At 33.0% G+C, this 18,995-nt stretch overlaps 1 protein-coding gene across 3 annotated transcripts; it reads left to right on the top strand.

The window, feature by feature from the left end:
• Positions 1-675: 675 nt before the first annotated feature.
• Positions 676-15,471, top strand: LOC101140616 (UDP-glucuronosyltransferase 2B11-like). Of its 3 annotated transcripts, none has more exons than XR_008678948.2 (6): positions 676-1,411; positions 2,698-2,846; positions 6,940-7,071; positions 7,682-7,940; positions 9,853-9,940; positions 10,780-10,859. XR_008678948.2 is itself a non-coding variant. In XM_031010517.3 (6 exons), the coding sequence occupies exons 1-6, from the start codon at positions 691-693 to the stop codon at positions 15,003-15,005; spliced, it is 1,590 nt and encodes a 529-aa protein (XP_030866377.2). In that variant the 5' UTR covers positions 676-690; the 3' UTR covers positions 15,006-15,471. The 3 variants fall into 3 exon arrangements, 2 of the variants coding, with proteins under 2 accessions (XP_030866377.2, XP_055240439.2); XM_031010517.3 differs by lacking the exon at positions 7,682-7,940 and adding an exon at positions 14,726-15,471 and having other exon boundaries at positions 10,780-10,999; XM_055384464.2 differs by lacking the exon at positions 7,682-7,940 and adding an exon at positions 14,726-14,807.
• Positions 15,472-18,995: the final 3,524 nt, after the last annotated feature.

Genomic DNA, 18,995 nt, shown 5'->3' on the forward strand with positions numbered 1-18,995 from the left:
AAGTAAATAATAAAAGGCAGCCACAAAAGACCACATATTATATAGTTTCATTTGTTTTTAAAAAGATCCTGAATAGGCATGTTTGTAGAGGCAGAAATTAGATTACTGGTTGCCCAGTGCAGGATGGATGCAGAAATTCAGTGGGGAGAAGAGAGCTAATACATGGGAATTTTCTTTTTTTTTAGATAAAACTCATTGTTATGTTGGATGCACAAGTCTGTGAATTTACAAGGAAATACTTAATTTTAAATAATAATTGATGAATCATACGGTATTTGAATTATACTTCAGCAAAGTTTTACAAGATATTCCTTCAACTACGATATTCAAAAATGCTCTTTGCATTGTACAATCTCTTTATCTCTTATTCTGTGTCAAGGGCCCTGCAGGACTGTCTCACTTGCCACTGTTCTTGACACTATTATAAAATAGGTTACATAAAACAGGGTACTTGCAAGGTCATTAATCTTAGGTAGATGACAGCAAATATAAAAGAAACATCAAACATCCTTGAGTAAATATGAAGCAATCGAACTTTGTTTGTCTCCTTGCCATCCATGGACTCAGGATGTTCATATAATGTATTTACTTTGAATTGAAGGAGTTATGTTTTAACTTGATTGATTTATCTCTGTATATAAGTATGAGAAAGAAACAGTGACTTGAAAAGAATTATCACATTGCACCAGGATGGTTCTGAAATGGACATCAGTTCTTCTGCTGATACATCTCAGTTGTTACTTTAGCTCTGGGAGTTGTGGAAAGGTGCTGGTGTGGGCCACAGAATACAGCCTTTGGATGAATATGAAGACAATCCTGAAAGAGCTTGTTCAGAGAGGTCATGAGGTGACTGTACTGGCATCTTCAGCTTCCATTCTTTTTGATCCCAACGACTCATCCACTCTTAAATTTGAAGTTTATCCTACATCTTTAACTAAAACTGAATTTGAGAATATCATCATGCAACAGGTTAAGAGATGGTCAGACATTCCAAAAGATACATTTTGGTCATATTTTTCACAAGAACAAGAAATGCTGTGGGAATTACATGACATATTTAGAAACTTCTGTAAAGATATCGTTACAAATAAGAAACTTATGAAAAAACTATTAGAGTCAAGATTTGACATCGTTTTTGCAGATGCTTTTTTTCCTTGTGGTGAGCTGCTGGCTGAGCTATTTAACATACCCTTTGTGTACAGTCTCCGCTTTACTCCTGGCTACACAATTGAAAGGCACAGTGGAGGACTGATTTTCCCTCCTTCCTACATACCTATTGTTATGTCAAAATTAAGTGATCAAATGACTTTCATGGAGAGGGTAAAAAATATGCTCTATGTGCTTTATTTTGACTTTTGGTTCCACATATGTGATATGAAGAAGTGGGATCAGTTTTACAGTGAAGTTTTAGGTAAGAATTTTTTCAATCGGTAACATAAATATCTATCTTAATTGTGTCTTTGAAGCAGAGCTTATATAAAGCCATAAAGTCAGGGAAGTGGAGTTTTTGGTAAGTGAGTTTATGAAATGAAAATACAAGATGATCCATCAATCTCACAAATATTATAGAAAAGCTTAAATTATAGGGTCTCTTAAAACCCTGTGGCCATCTCTCATATAGAACACGCTAGGAAATCATAAACAAATATTAGTACACCTAAGACTTTAAGCAATTACACATCTGTTTTACTATATAATGTTTTAGATCTTAAAAACAGTAAAATCCATCAAGTAACAACTTACTGAATGCATAGATTTAGAATGAGTAATTACACATTTTTCTACAACTATCTATATTACTGCAGAAATTTTTCTTTGTAAATCTCAGTTTTCTTATTTAGAAATTAAAAGATATTCTCATGTTACCAGAAGGTTTCCTTCACAGTAGAGAGAGATAATGTCTACATTTCAGATGCAAAAATCAATAAGGGTAATTTGAAGTTTCTAATGTTTCGATACTCCTTCACTAAAGAATTGGAATTCATTCATTTAAAGTCCAATTATCTTGTTGAAGTGTGAAGGTTGTTAGATCTATATAGTTTATTTGAAACTATGTCTCTTTATTTAAAAATATGAGACAGATTAAGGTTGAGTACAGATCTCTAATTTAATAATTTCTCAAAAACTTCTAGCTATAATTTAGAAATATATTTACTTAAAAGATAATATTATTAAGATCTTAGCTCAAATCCAAACGAGTAGTTGGTACAAGGATTTCTGCCATACTCTCAAAATAGTCCAGAGTTCACTTGAAGAACCAAGGATAAAAGGATTAGCTAAATGAGCTGTGTAAACTAGACTGTTAGAAAATTGTTTTTATGGGTACAGTAGAATTAATTGATTATAGAGCTCAAAGAGTTGTTTAAATATCTATATGCTACTATTGAAGCTTTAAAGAGAAAATAAATTGATGTTTAATTATCTATGACTTATTTTAATAATTGTGAGTATACTGACATGACATTAGAGATGTAGCTTAAGCTCATAATTCTCCCACCACTTTGCCTTTCTTATAAATAAACATGGGCAAAATATATGATATATAAAAATATATTATTCATACATATGAATATATGTATATATTTTTCAAAGCACACAAACTTTACCTACATCTTTGCCTACATTATTCTAACCCCTTTCAGAAAGTTATGTAAAGTAATTATCTTATGTCATCCACTTTTTCTTTATTCCTGTCAGGAAGACCCACTACCTTATTTGAGACAATGGGGAAAGCTGACATATGGCTAATGCGAAACTCCTGGAATTTTCAGTTTCCTCATCCATTCTTACCAAACGTTGATTTTGTTGGAGGACTCCACTGCAAACCTGCCAAACCCCTACCTAAGGTAAAGATACTTTCGTTGGTTTTATTTTGTTGGCTTCGAAGTTTCAGTAGAAATGAGTCTATAGTCTTCACTCAGAATGTTTGACTTACACTGAAAGAAAGATGGGAAGTAGGTGGTGTAAAGCAGATACCAATTAGAAACTCATGTACATGTTAACACCATGACACATATGTGAGTTTTATGCATATTACAAATAGAGAGGAATAGTAAGGAGACTTTGAAAATAGAGTTGGTTAAAGTCTTGATTATGCAACACCTAAGAAGGTATTGATCATTCATTCAAAGAATATTTATAAAGGGATTAGCACAAAACCCAAGTAAGTGCAGAAATTTCAGGGAAAAAAAAAGACACAGTTTCCATCCCTACATACTTTACATTCTACTTTGAAATATAGAATATAAGTAATTAATGAAAATGTTATAAAAAACTATTATCTCAAGGAAAAACCCAATGTCAAGAAAGCATCAGTGGAGATAATAGAAAGTATCCTGGAGTCACTGATTAGTAAGATGAGAGCTGAACAATATGTAGGAATAGGTAAAAGAATGACGGGGAGAGGCAGACAAAAAGGGAAAGCAGATAAAGTGGTCAGGACAGTTCTCAAGTCCTCAGGTTTAGTTTGCAGGGAATGATTAAGAATCAGATGATACTAAGAGGTAAATTAGAGCCAGATAGGTATTAGGAGTTGAAATATTTGTTAAGAATATTGAAAAACTACTAAAAAGAGTTAAGAAATAAATATATATGAAATTATTCTCTTTTTTAAGAAAAGCCTCCAAGATATTCAATGGATTAAATTACAGAAGGGCCACACTGTAAAGAGCCAACCATTCAGGAAATTTTGCATGGACTCAGGTAGCAGATAATGGAAAAGTGGACCAGAATGTTGATAGAAATAACTATGCCTACATTTACTAAAATAGTACCAACTTCATATTGTGTTGTGTGGAAAAAATATTAAAACAGACAAAACATTTAAAATGTCTCTGGCATATAGCCAGTGACTCAGAAATGTTATTAATTTTGCATTATGGTTATTTCGTGATTATTACTAATACTACTAACTACTTAATATGTGCAAGTCACTTGAGATATCATTCCTCATTTAATATAACCAGATTATTCATCACATCAAGGTTATATTCTCTTGGAAAGTCATAGATGACAGATACCCTGTGGACTTGATTACAATTAGACATATGAATTGTGACAGTAAGATGAGCTAGTTGAAATTCTAAAATTCTACCATAAGTAATAAGGATCTTCCCCAGTATTCCAGCTTAAAACACTTCCTCAGCAATATAAATGTGTGCCTTAAACATGTGCAGACAAACCCAGGGTTCACTTGATTTTAATAAAGCATTTAAGTCATTCTGCATCGAGATCCCAGAATTTAACATTTTAGAGCATAAACATACCCTGTTAGAGCAGATGATGCATGCCTTATGACAAGCAACTCAGTAAAGCTTCCTGGGGGAACTTGTCTCAACATCATAGCTTCCTGACAGAGAAACACAGAGATAGTGAACAATCCATGTATAATAAAGATGAAATAATTTCTACCACTTGTATCTGAACAGTGCCCTTAGTTTCAATACGAAAAAAAATTCTGTCAGCATATAAGATTATATTCTTTTTGAAGGAACACAAAAACCTCATATATTAATATCACCTCAAAATTAATATCACATTTTAAGACATATGTACAAAGAAAGCCTTCTTCAATGCATTATTATGCAACCTCTTAAAAGAACATGTTTGCTTTCATAAAACTGAGATGTTATTCCATTGTTAAAACTCACTATCTATGTTTAATACAAATTGTATGGGCTTTATATAGTCACTTTCTCAAGAGACAAAAGCTGAGGTAAGACTAATGAAAAATCTATGCCACTCTACACTGCTCTTGAAAGATTTCCCCATTCACATTAAGGGAAACTCACAGTGCAAACAGGAGGAGGAAGAGAGTAGGAGGTGTAGAAGGACAAGAAAAAAGGTTGACTAGTAGTACAATAGTGGTAATTACTAATACTAGGTCTTGTTATTAACTTGCAGAAAGCTTTGAATGCAAGTCAATTGTTGTGAAACTGCTTCTTTAATTGTTAATTATGTAAAACAATTGCTAACCCAGGTTGCTTTCTTTTCAATTATATATTACATTCTCAGATAATTTCTATATGTTTTAAGAGAATAAGACACTTGACAAAATGTATCAAGTGTTTTAAAAATGCGTATTGTTATTAATTTTATAATATATTCACATGAAATCATAAAAAAAATCAAGGGGCACCTATTAAACCTTATGGAAAATATTCACAAAATTAACATTAGAAGTAATCCAACATCTTATATGAAAGAATGATTAAAACTTATGTGCATATAGTAGCATTAAAATAATTTTATCAATGAAATGTTCAGTTACACTTTCAGCCATAATACAAAGTGAATTAGAAAATGATAAATATAGCAAGATGGCAAGTTTTTGCAGGAGGAAATGTATATACAATAAGATTAAAATTTTCTAAATAAGTGTCACATGTGTACATTGACCTATATAAATTTGACAAAATCCATAATAAAAAATACATATTTTCTATAAATGATACCTCTAGATAGAAATTTTAGAAAAATTATTTTTTAAAAAGGTTTTCATGCTTTTATACAATTTCTTACATTAATTTTGTATTATTTTTATAATATTATCACTAAAGGAGAAACAACCAGTCCATATCAGTGATGAATCTCTAAACAGAGGTTAGATTCCTTCAACACCTGGCAGAAAAACAAGGCTCTGATATCAAGCCAGTGAGATGAAACACTGAAAACAAGTTACATTAAATGTGGCTACAGGTGACTGCAATCACACACAACACCTAGAAGCCCCAGGTATTACGTGGAATAGTAGTACAAGGACTCTCACGTTAACGTAAGATTAAAAATCATATTTTAAGAAAACACTCTGCCATATGTGGTGCACTGTTTACGTTTAGCTAATTTTTTCTTTGTTTTGTTAAAAACCATTTGGAAAAGTTTTACCCCAATGATTAAATCTGAAAATATTTAAATTTAAATATTGGTATACATTGGGGAACTCAAGTCAGAATAATTCTCAATCAATTGCAGCCAAGCACATCTTCACCAGGAGTGTAATGTGGTGTGCGTGAGCTACTCAAAAGAGAGACAAGATCTCCCCTGCAGAAAGGCCTGGTGGCCTCTTCTATTCTGGTGCAAGTGCTGCCTCTGAGACACAACAAAGTGATGATGAGAGTTCCTCACATGCTGTTATAAATAGCACATCAATTTAACAGTGTGATTTCAGGGCAATAGGTGCTCCACCTGAACAATAACCTGAAAGGTACAATTATTCAACAACTAACTATAAACTCTACAATTCCATATGATAAATGAGACTCCCAAGACTGATTCATAAAAATTCCAAATCACAATATTCGACTCAGGAATGTCAGTGATTCTTAACCACCAGCTTTTATTTTCATTTTTTGAAAAACTACTGGAAAACTCTGACAAACTTTAAGTGAAGCATAAAGCATTGTAGAGGAACATAAATGTAGATATCAAATTATCCCAACTGTGAATAGCTTTTCCTCAGTGCTCATATTTAGGGAAGTAAACCACTAATGGCTACAAACTAAAAGAATTCTACAGAAAACCTGCCTGAAATAAACACAAGTGATTTAGTAGAACAAAAACATAGGATTAAAGCCGAGTGGTGCCACTATTCCAAGAACTTATGTTAGTAATTATAGTATTATAAGTGAAGGGTCTGGGTATATTTTTTTAACATTATCTCCCTGACTACAATGTAATAGCTCCATTTCTTTTCTCCATTACACACATGCAGACGCATACCTACATACACACACATATTTACACAAATATCCTTAACAGAGGCCAACTATCTCAAACATCTTCTTGCAAAGAAACTGAGTGATTGAGTCAGTTAAAAAGTATTATTTACTCCAATAATTCCTCAAAATACTTGATTTTCTCTCTTTAATATTTGGTACAAATTCTTTCAGTAGTGCCTGCTGTGGTGATGCTCTTTTGTGATGAAACAATTTTTTTTCACAGGAAATGGAGGAGTTTGTACAGAGCTCTGGAGAAAATGGTGTTGTGGTGTTTTCTCTGGGGTCAATGGTCAGTAACATGACAGCAGAAAGGGCCAATGTAATTGCAACAGCCCTTGCCAAGATCCCACAAAAGGTAAGATAAAGTGCCTTACTGGTGTGGAAAACTACTGAAAGAGGCTTGAGATCTATATAGAAAGAATATTAAGAGTAGATTGAACTCTTTACAGCCAAATACAGCCTTAAATATGCTTGTATAGCTTCCACTGACACAAGTAATAGTTGTGCCTCAGACTTAGTGGTTACATGTGGCCCTGGGGGAGTTACTGCCCTTGGTACGCCTGAGTGGTTCCTTTAGTACCAATGGGAACTCAGTACCCCGTATGTATCCACAAAAGGGAACTTGAGACTCATGGTTATTTTTAATTTCTGATATTAGCAGTCATACATACTGCTGAAATTAACTCAATATATTTCAGGTAGGTGAAAATGGTGCTTAATGTAGTCTTTAGAATGACTTTTAGGTGTTTTCAACTAAAAATATATATCCAGAACTGTGTCTTTGTAGAAATACAAGGAAGACTTATGATCATTTTCTTCAAAGCTGTTTTCCTAATCTCAGCAGTATCCAATGAGTGAAGAAGATTTGACTTACTCTTGGGCCATCTCTATTACTTATTGTACTCTGGAAGCTCTTGGTGAATGTTTACAATTAAGGAATGTACTATTTCTGTTTGTACTTTAAGTCAAATGCTTATGTGAAATATGTGACAACAAATAGAGAACACTGCCTGAAGCAGGAAGATGAAAGAGAAAGGATGGAGATGGATCCCGACCTGAAGGTGGATCCTGTCCAGTATAAAATGTGGCCCCACAAGGACTCAGCACTAACTACCAGATTAACAACTCCTCCCAATGGAGGCAGCAGAAGGAAATCTAGAAAGGAGTCAAACAGAAGGAAGCCAAGCGGGGGAACAGGTTCAGATGTCCCCTCCATAGAACATAGTAGGAATATATTTTCTTCTATATAAAATAAACCAGGGACCTTTGTGTATTTGTGAATTACTTTTTAATTTCATATCTGATAAAGCTTTCTTGTAATGACCTCTAACTTTTTGCTGAAACCTGAGTTACTTTAACACTGATGTAGCAAATAAAAGTTAAACACTGTAAATTATTGTTCAGTTTGTGAGGACTGCTTTGGAGTTTCAAAATTAGTAACTTAAACATAAAAATGTCTTGGCTATAGCAGAACATATTAATCACTGTTGTCAAAGTTTGTAGCACGTTGTCTAAGTGTTAATAATCAGTTGACCAAATTCAGCAAAATACAATTTTGAGTTTATTCAACAGCTTTATTTGTATTCATGATACCAACAGGTTCCTCATTTCTAGGCAAAAAAAAAAAAATCCAAAATTAACAATACGGTAATATTCTGAATTTGTGTCAAAAATTGTCACTTGAAATTTTTCTTGGAAGTAGTGCTTGATAATTTGTAATTCCAATGAAGTTATACATAAAACCTTGGCAGCATTTATTTATTTCTTATAAGTAGCTTATTTTATAGACTTGCTATTTTGTCAATCAAAGGACAACAGGCTCTAATATAATAACCTACCGACAAATAGATATATTGAAACTACTTCTCATATTATTCAAAAATAAATGAATACACTGCAATTAAATTTGGAGATGAAGACTAATATAAAATACATAAAACAAACATATAGCTCATTACTAAATAGTTACTGTTTTTTTACACTGGAATTACAATGACTCCCTATAATTTTTTATACTTTTTTTAGAATATTTTTATTTTTTAAATTAAATGAATTTAACTTTTATTTTTAACTTTTATTTTAAGTTCAGGAGTACATGTGCAAGTTTCTTACATAGGTAAACTAGTGTCATGGGGGTTTGCTGTACTGATTGTTTCATCACCCAGGTATTAAAACTAATATTTGTTTATTATTTTACCTGATCCTCTCTTTCCTCCCACCCTCCACCCTCCTATACATCTCAGTGTATGTTGTTGCCATCTATGTGTCCACGTGTTCTCATCTTTTAGCTTCCACTCATAAGTGAGGACATGTCACATTTGGATTTCAATTCCTATGTTAGTTTGCTAAGGCTAATGGCCTCCTGCTCCATCCTTATCCCTGCAAAAATACATATTTTTGTTTTTTAATGGCTGCATAATATTCTGTAGTGTATATATGCCATATTTTCTTTATTCATTCCATAATTGATGGTCATTTAGGTTGATTGCATGTCCTTGCTATTGTGAATAGTACTGCAACTAACATATATGCTCATGGATCTTTATAAAGAACAAGTTATAGTCCTTTGGTTATATACCCAGTAATGCAATTGCTGGGTTTCAAGGTATTTTTGCCTCTAGGTTTTTGAGGAATGGCCACACTGTCTTCCACAATGGTTGAACTAACTTACATTCCAACTAACAGAGTATAAGCATTCATTTTCTATATAACCTCACCAAAGTCATGATATTTTTTGAATTTTTAATAATGGCCATTCTGACTGGTGTGAGATGCTATCTCATTATGGTTTTGATTTGAATTTCTCTAATGATCTGTGATGTTAAGTTATTTTTCTTCATATGATGGTTGGCCGCAGGTAGGTCTTTTAAAAAGTGTAACAATTTTTTAAATACTTGAACTTTTCATTGATAATCTTATTTTTCTAAGGTACTATTTTGGAAATTCATGGTTTCTTATATATCTAAATCATTATAAAAGCTAAGAAAATAAAATGTGAGTATTCTTTTTACATCAGTCTTTGAGTAGATTTATTTACTAACATCCCTTGATCTCATTCCTACCCTTTTTACAGTTCTAACATTCTACAATTTTTGAGTTCCACTCATGGAATAAGATATTCTCTTTACTGTAACAGGTTCTGTGGAGATTTGATGGGAATAAACCAGATGCCTTAGGTCTCAATACTCGGCTGTACAAGTGGATACCCCAGAATGACCTTCTAGGTAACACTCTGGTGAACAAATACTGGATATATTAGTAACTGCACATTAGAGTGTTAATAGTTCATCTTGAAACATGCTTATTGAATATTTCTTATAGGAAAACAAAAAGGAACTTCTTTATATTTATTTTCCAGTCCTAGGGGGAAAAGGATATGCTATAATTGTTGGCATTTTATGATATACACTCACATTCTTTATGGTCAGAATCAGAGAGAATCTTTATTTCAGGTGTTATTATATCTCACAGAATTTTTCAATATCTTCCTTGGCTGTCTCTCTGTCTCCCATTTCTACAACTTTACACCTGTTTTCTCCTCTCCTGCAGGGTTATTTCAAATGCCACTAAATATAATAGCTCTTCTATCACCAGTGACTCTATTTTCCGGAGGACTAAATTCCTAATCTTAATCTTAAAGTAATGACACATTTCATGATGAAGTGTAACCTGTCTTTCCTCAATCCTAGCACCACCAACAACCCACTGCCTGCTGCCTTGCACACCCCACATATCACACTCTGTGACTGTACTTAAAATAAAACTTTATTTCATGCCCATCTCTTTGCTGTCCTCTTTTGTGCACATTTAAAAAATCTAGAATGCACTTTTCATTAGTCCAACTGAAAATCTTGTATGAAGTTTTGCAGTCTGAAGTCACACACACCACATAGCTTTCAGTTACATCTCCTAAACAAGTACGTGTTTTTTCTTCTGAAGGCTGAAAAGTAATAGCAAATTAGTTCAGTGTGTTATCTAGAAAACACTGTCACTTTCAGAGCCTTTTATTGTGCATCTCATTTTATTCCTATGAATAATTTTGCTAAAATTCATCCAATCCTAGGTCATCCAAAAACCAGAGCTTTTATAACTCATGGTGGAGCCAGTGGCATCTATGAGGCGATCTACCACGGGATCCCTATGGTGGGCATTCCATTGTTTTGGGATCAACCTGATAACATTGCTTACATGAAGGCCAAGGGAGCAGCTGTTAGATTGGACTTCCACACAATGTCGAGTACAGACTTGTTGAATGCACTGAAGACAGTAATTAATGATCCTTTGTGAGTAGAACAATGTTTTTCACTAGGTGGTATTTGTAGTCAGCTTTTCTTGTCAATAGTGAGCATGAGTTTCATCCTTTTTATAAGAGAGTGATTTTGAAAGAATTTAAATAGTTTAACCAATCTGAAATCTGCTTTTTTTAATCTGTTATTTAAAAATTGTGTTTGAACCCCATATATCTAATGAGTAACCAGTTAGTGAAACAATTATCTAAACAAAAATAATTTTAAAATGATAAATAATATAAAAAATACATTTCTTAAAATTTTAACATAATGGATCCATAGTAGAAAGGAAGAATAAATTTGAAATAATATAATAAAATGTTTTCATTAAATATCTAAAATGACTCAGAATATAACTATTTTCTTGCTGAAAAATTAATTTTTATCATCATTATTGTAACAGACTTGAAAATGAGATTTAATTTTGATAGCTTAAAATCCACCTATTTATGCCATAAAATGCAAATATTTTTACTACATTTACAGAGTCATGAAATTATCATCATTATATAATTTTAGAACATTTTTATCAACACAGAAGAAACTGCAATGACACCAAAATCAATTCTCACGACTGCTTAGTCCTAGTCTAACACCAATTTGTTTTCTTTCTCTATAAGCTATTCTCTCTAGATATTTCATATAAATGGAATCATACAGTCTTGGGTGCTGTGTAAATGACATTTCACTTAGCCTAACTTTTTGTGTTGTTTTATGGTTTTTATTTTAATTCATATGGTTGTGTGTTTTAATATTTCATTTCCTTTACACTTGAATAATATTTTATAGTATGGATATGTCATAATTTTGTTGTTCATTTGTCAGTGCATTGGCCTTTTGATTGTTTCCAATTGTGGATACTAGGAATATTGCTATACATGTTTTGCATAAACATGTTTTACTTTCTTTTGGGTTGATGCTATAAGTGGAATTGCTGCCTCATGTGAGAGCTGTATGTTTATGAAGAACTGCTAAACTGTTTTCCAAAGTACTTGTTCCATTCATCACTACCATCATCAGTATAACATGGTTCCAATTCCTCCACACTGTTGCCAAACCTTTTATTTTCTGTCTTTTTGTTACAGCCTTCTTAGTGGGTGTAATAATCTCTCATCCTGGTCTTGGATTGCATTTTCATTACTGCTGAAGATGTTAAGAATCTTTAAGTGTGCTTATTGATCATTCACGTATCTTCTTAGAAAACATGTCTACTCCAATGCTTGGAATATTTTTACCTTTGTTATTTGTCTTATTATTAAGTTTTAAGAACTATTTATATATTATGGGTCAAATCAGATATATAATTTTAAAATATTTTTCCCATTCTGGGTGCACTAACTTTTTACTTTTTGATGATGGTCTTAGAAGCACAAAAAATATAATTTTAAGTTATATTTTTAATAATTGAATTTGTTCACACCCCAAAGATAACAATGTGAATAATTCCATTTGGAGTCCAGCTACCATCAATTCAGCATTTATAACTATTCTCAATAAAGTTTTTGTGTAAGGAGGGTATCATCTAAAGGAATACTTTAAGAATACTTTATCCCAAAGAAAATAGAAGGATAGTGAATGATCAATATACCTTTAAAGAAGATGGGAAATAATTGAAAGGCAACACAAACCAGCTTGGACAAATAGAAAAGAAATATAAAACAAAGTGGTAGATTTAAATGTGATTATACAAATACTTTCACTCAATCTAAACAGACTTTTAATAAAAGAGCAAATAATGAGTAAGGACAGAAAACATTTGAAGAACACAATTAACAAATGGAATCTTATAATGTAAAATGATATACACACACATATATATATAAATAATACACATGTATGTATTGTATATATCAACTTGAAGACATTTTCCTAGAGTACGTCAAATAGTTAATCTTTACTTGAAGTGATGTGTGGTGGGCAATAAATCAAGACTTAGGAAATATAAAAAGATTCAATATTATGAAGACTATATGATCCAGCCATAGTGGAAATAAAGGAGGTTAAAAATACTATTACTAAAATACCTTTAAATTTTGGAAGTTAGCAAAATACACTTCAAAAAAGTTTAAAGTCAAGAAGTAAATCATAAGTATGCATGCACTTTTATCACAGCAATTCTGCTCTCAATTATATACCCAACAGATATACATAAATATATAAATCTAATGCTGTATAGAAGAGTGTTCATGACAGAATTATCAACAGTGTCCAAAAATTGTTAGCAACCCAAATATCTATTCATCATAAAATAAAAACGTAATCTGTGGTTTATCAATCAACAGAATACTACATAGCAATGGAATTACCCAAGAACTGCTACATTAAAGAAAAAGACACTAATGAGTACATATTATATAATTCAATTACACAAACAAGCAAAACTAATGTTGTTATTCGAAGTCAGGCTAATCCTTAGTTTTGTTCTTAGTTGGAGGACAAAAGTAGTCACTAAATGGTTCAGAAAAAGAAAGCTATTCTGGGCAGGTTGTAATAGCCTATAACATGACCTGAACAGTAGGTAAATTGGTATCTTCACCTCAAGATAACGTTCAAGATGATCTTCCATTTTTGAACTATTCACTTAGTGTGTGTATATTTATCTTTTGTGTTTTATATTTAAATGTATATTTTATGAGATATATAAATCATTTACAAAATTCTAGGAATCAGATAGAAAATAAGCACAGAAAATAGAGAAAATCCTAGAGGCTCCATCATAGTCTGGCCAGTAAAAGCCTCTCTTAGAGGTAACACTTAGAGGGTAGCCACAAAAAGGGAGAGAAGCATGCCTTGGGTTGTAGCAAGAAAGAATACTCCAAAAGCAGGAGAGAAGGGACAAAATGTGTAAAGTGGTAAGATGAGAACACCTTTGGAAGCTTAAAGAAAATTAGAAGGCCAATCTAGAAGACAGTGTGCAGGGGAAAAGTGTTAGAATAACAGCTTGCCAGTGTCTTACAATGTAGGGTTCTGTAGACCAAATAACAGAGCTGAATTTTATGATTAAAACAGTGAGAAGCCAGGCAAAAATCTTAATCAGAAGAGTGCCATAATCTGACTTTAATTTCTAAAAGTCATTCTGGCTACAGGGTGGGAAACAGAAGGAGACAAAAGAGTAATGTAGAAGCAAAGTGACAAGCTATGAGATATATCACTCACCATGATAAAATTCCTTTTTAGGAACTTACAGATGATAATTCTCACATCGCATTTTCACAATCTTTCTTACGGCACTTGAAATGGTTCATGATGTTGAGCATGTACTAATATACCTGTTTGAGAACTAAGAGTGTAATTGGATTGTTCATAATACAAACGATAAATGCTTAAAGGGTGAATATCCTATTTTTCATGATGTGATTATTTCACATTGTATCGAAACATCTCATGTACCCCATAAATATATACACTTAATATGGACCCACAAAAACTTAAAATTAAACAGTTAAAAACAATTAAAATGCCTTATATTTTCTCTGCTTGAAAAAAATTAACTTTCTCACCCGATCTTCCATTTCTACCTTAAAAATATTTGTCAATGAGAAAAGTCCAATTTAAAAGCCAAACTATCTATGATGACTCAAATTAACATACACAAATTCTCTGTCAATTCTTTGACATTTACTTTGAATTATTTGACACTTTAAAAGCCTTTCAGAGACTTGATATGTACAGGCAAATTAACTTACTTTCAGTGTTGGTATCTTTATTTTTATCCTTCAGATATAAAGAGAATGTTATGAAATTATCAAGAATTCAACATGATCAACCAGTGAAGCCCCTGGATCGAGCAGTCTTCTGGATTGAATTTGTCATGCGCCACAAAGGAGCCAAACACCTTCGAGTTGCAGCCCGTGACCTCACCTGGTTCCAGTACCACTCTTTGGATGTGATTGGGTTTTTGCTGGCCTGGGTGGCAACTGTGATATTTATCATCACAAAGTTTTGTCTGTTTTGTTTTTGGAAGTTTGCTAGAAAAGGGAAGAAGGGAAAAAGGGATTAGTTATGTCTGACATTTGAAGCTGGAATCCCTGACAGATGGGATGACATCAGTTTATTCCAGCAAGAAAGATTGTGATGCAAGATTTCTTTCTTCCCGTGACAAAAAAAAAAAAAAAAAACTTTTCAAAATCTACCTTGTCAAGTAAAAATTTGTTTTTCAGAGATTTACCACCCAGGTAATGATTAGAAATATTTTGTGGCAATGAAGAAAACACTAGGGAAAATAAAAAAAAAATATAAAGCCATATGAGCTCATATTGAAATTTGTTGCGCTTATATCGAGATTTGTTGTTTTAATTCGCAAGTTACACGAAAAAAAATTACTCAGCTTAACTATATTTCACACATTTTACATAAACACAAGAACATTAAGAAGTCTACTGACAGTATCAGTACTGTTTTGCACATACTCAGAATAATTTGGCTTCATTTTGCACAGGATTCTGTTGTTTTAACTGTTGCTAAAGATACTATCACATAGTTAAATTGTACAGAAAGTCTCTCTCTGCCTTTTGATATTTTGAGATAAGTAGTATTGCTTCACTTTTACACTCCATGCAGCTTTATTGTCAAATTTTTTGCTAAAATTGATGGCCAGATGTTTACTGTTTTAAGAACTTAAGTCATTTCTCAGTGGAAATTATGTGGAATTAGAAATATAGCCAATCTTTCCTGCTTCCTACTGTAAAATTTAACTATTTTGCCACATCTTTGGTTTCGTGAGCAAATTCTATGTTTTCCAGATATTTAAACATATTTGTCTGGTTGATTTTATTCTCATAGTTTTAATTACTTCAATAGTTATTTGGGAACAGGTTGTGTTTGATTAGATGGATAAGTTTTTTAGTGGTAATTTCTGAGGTTTTGGTGCACATATCATGTGAGAAGTGTACCTTGCACTGAATATATAGTCTATCATCCCTTGCCCCCCTCACACCCTCCCATCTGAATCCTTAGAGCCCATTATATCATTCTTATGCCTTTGCATCCTAATAGCTTAGATCCCACTTATAAGTGACAATTGACGATGTTCAGTTTTCTATTCCTGAATTACTTCACTTAGAATAATGCTCTGTTGCTGTTAATGCCATTAGTTTGTTTCTTTTTACAGCTTAGTAGTATTCCATGGTGTATATATATATATATATATATATATATATATATATATATAGTGTGTATATGCGTGTGTATACATATGTGCGTGTGTGTGTGTGTGTGTGTGTGTGTATCAGGGGAACCCACCCTCAATATTTCAATGGAGTTTCTTTCTATTTTCCATAAGTGTTGGCTGGCTGAGAAATAAAGAGAAAGGGTGCAAAGAGAGGAATTTTACAGTTGGGCCACCGGGGGTGACATCACATATCGGTGGGACTGTGATGCCCACCTGAGCCTCAAACCAGCAAGTTTTTTATTAAGGGTTTCAAAAGGCAGGGGTGGGGGGTGTGTAAGAACAGGGAGTAGGTACAAAGATCACATGCTTCAAAGGGCAAAAGGCAGAACAAAGATCACATGCTTCTCAGGGAACATGGCAAAGAGCAAAGGAGAGCTACTGATAAGGGTCCAAAAAAGATCACAAGGCAAAGGGCAAAAGCAGAACTACTGATAAGGGTCTATGTTCAGCAGTGCATGTATTGTCTTTATAAACATCTTAAACAACAGAAAACAGGGTTCGAGAGCAGAGAACTCGTCTGACCACAAATTTACTATGGCGGAGTTTTTCCCCACCGTAATAAGCCTGAGGGTACTGCAGGAGACCAGGGCATATCTCAGCCCTTATCTCAACCGCATTTAAGACAGACATTCCCAGAGTGGCCGTTTATAGACCTCCCCCCAGGAATGCATTCCTTTCCCAGAGTACTAATATAAATATTCCTTGCTAGGAAAAGAATTTGGCGATATCTTCCCTACTTGCACGGCCATTTATAGGCTCTCTGAAAGAAGAAAAATATGGCTCTTTTTGCCTGACCCCGCAGGCAGTCAGACGTTATGGTTGTCCTCCATTCTCCCCTAAAAATTGCTGTTATTCTGTTCTTTTTCAAGGTGCGCTGATTTCATATTGTTCAAACACAAGTTTTACAAGCAATTTGTACAGTTAACGCAATTATCACAGTGGTCCTGAGGTGACGTACATCCTCAGGTTACGAAGATAACAGGATTAAGAGATTAAAGTAAGACAGGAGTAAGAAATTATAAAAGTATTATTTGGGAACTGATAAATGTCCATATTAAAATGAAATCTCACAATTTATGTTCCTCTGCCTCAGCTCCAGCTAGTCCGTCCATTCAGGGTCCCTGACTTTCTGCAACATCTGTGTGTGTGTGTATGGATGTATACTACATTTTCTTTATCCACCTATTGGTTGGTTGATGTGCATTTAGGCTAGTTCCATTCTTTTTTTTTAATTGCAAATAGCTCTGTTGTAAACGTGTATGTGTGTGGGTCTTTTTCATATAAAAACTTTCTTTCCTCTGGGAAGATACACAGTAGTGCGATAGGTGGAGCAAATGGTATTTCTACGGTTATTTCTTATAGAAATCTTCATATGGTTTTCCATAGTAGTTGTACTAGTTTACCTTCTCATAGCAGCATAAAAGTGTCCCCTCTTTACCACATCCATGCCAATATTTTATTATTTTTGGATTTTTAAATTATATGCATTCTTGAAGGAGTATGGTGGTATTGTATTGTGGTTTTGATTTGCATTTTCCTGATAATTAGTGAAGTTCAGCATTTTTTCATATATGTTGGCCATTTATATATCTTCTTTTAAGAACTGTCTATTTTTTACCTTAGCCTACATTTTTTTGGGGTTATTTGTTTTTCTCCTGTGGATTATTTTTTTTAATTTTTTTTATTTTTTATTTTTTGCCCTTTGAAGATTCTGGACATTAGTCCTTCGTGAGATGCATAGTTCATGAATATTTTCCACTACTCTGTGGGTTGTCTGTTTACACAGCTGATTATTTCTTTTGCTGGCAGAAGTTTTTTAGTTTAATTAAATCACAACTATTTATCTTTGTTTTAGTTGCATTTGCTTTTGGATTTTTAGTCATGAGGTTTTTGCCCAACCCAATGTCTAGAAGAGTTTTCCCAATGTTACGTTCTAGAATTTTGTATTGTTTCAGGTCTTAGATTTCATTATTTGATCCATCTTGAGTTGACTTTTTATAAGGTGAGAGACAAAGATGCAGTTTCATTCTTCTACATGGGGATTGCAATTATTCCGCCCCATTTGTTGAATAGTGTGTCATTTCCCCACTTTATGTATTTTTTTGCTTTGTCAAAGTTCAGTGGGCTGTAAGTATTTGTCTTTATTTCTGGTAGCTCTCTTCTGTTCCATTGATCTGCATGCCTGTTTTTATACCGATACCATGTTGTTTTGGTAACTTGTAATATGCCTTGTAATATGTTGGGTAATGTGATGCCTACAGATTTCTTCTTTTTCTTAGTCTTTCTTTGGCTATGCAGGTTTCAAAGCTTAGAATCAAATAAAGAACTCATCCATTTTGAAAATAGTTGCAAAGAAAAAAGAAAAACAAAACAAATTACTAAGGAATATACCTAACCAAGAAGGTGAAAGACCTCTACAAAGAAAACTACTAAACACTGCTGAAAAACGTCATAGATGACACAAACAAATGGAAATACATCCCATGCTCATGGATGGGTAGAATCAATTTTATGAAAATGAGCACATTGCCAAAAGAAATCTATAAATCCAATTTAATTCTCATCAAAATGCCATCATCATGCTTAAGAGAACTAGAAAAAACAATCCTAAATTTCATATGGGTTTTATTATCATTTTTGACCTTTAATAACAAATGTAAGTCCTTTATTTTAGGTTGTGATAATATAGAAATTGCACTCTAAAGGGACTTAGTGACTTTTCAATCTTGCTAAATATACAGGTACATATATATGTCCATTTCTTTTAAAACAAGACACAGCATCAACTAGCTAATAGATATGCTGTGAAATTTAATGTGT

This window comes from Gorilla gorilla, chromosome 3 (assembly GCF_029281585.2).
Source record: "Gorilla gorilla gorilla isolate KB3781 chromosome 3, NHGRI_mGorGor1-v2.1_pri, whole genome shotgun sequence".
In the NCBI taxonomy this organism is placed as follows: Eukaryota; Metazoa; Chordata; class Mammalia; order Primates; family Hominidae; genus Gorilla; species Gorilla gorilla.

Bases quoted from the DNA above. Each gene is read 5' to 3' on its own strand.
- LOC101140616 (XM_031010517.3), top strand. From the start codon at position 691: ATGGTTCTGAAATGGACATCAGTTCTTCTGCTGATACATCTCAGTTGT. The intron at 2,847-6,939 runs GTAAAGATACTT...TTTTTTTCACAG, and splicing joins CTGCCAAACCCCTACCTAAG to GAAATGGAGGAGTTTGTACA. The intron at 7,072-9,852 runs GTAAGATAAAGT...TTACTGTAACAG, and splicing joins TTGCCAAGATCCCACAAAAG to GTTCTGTGGAGATTTGATGG.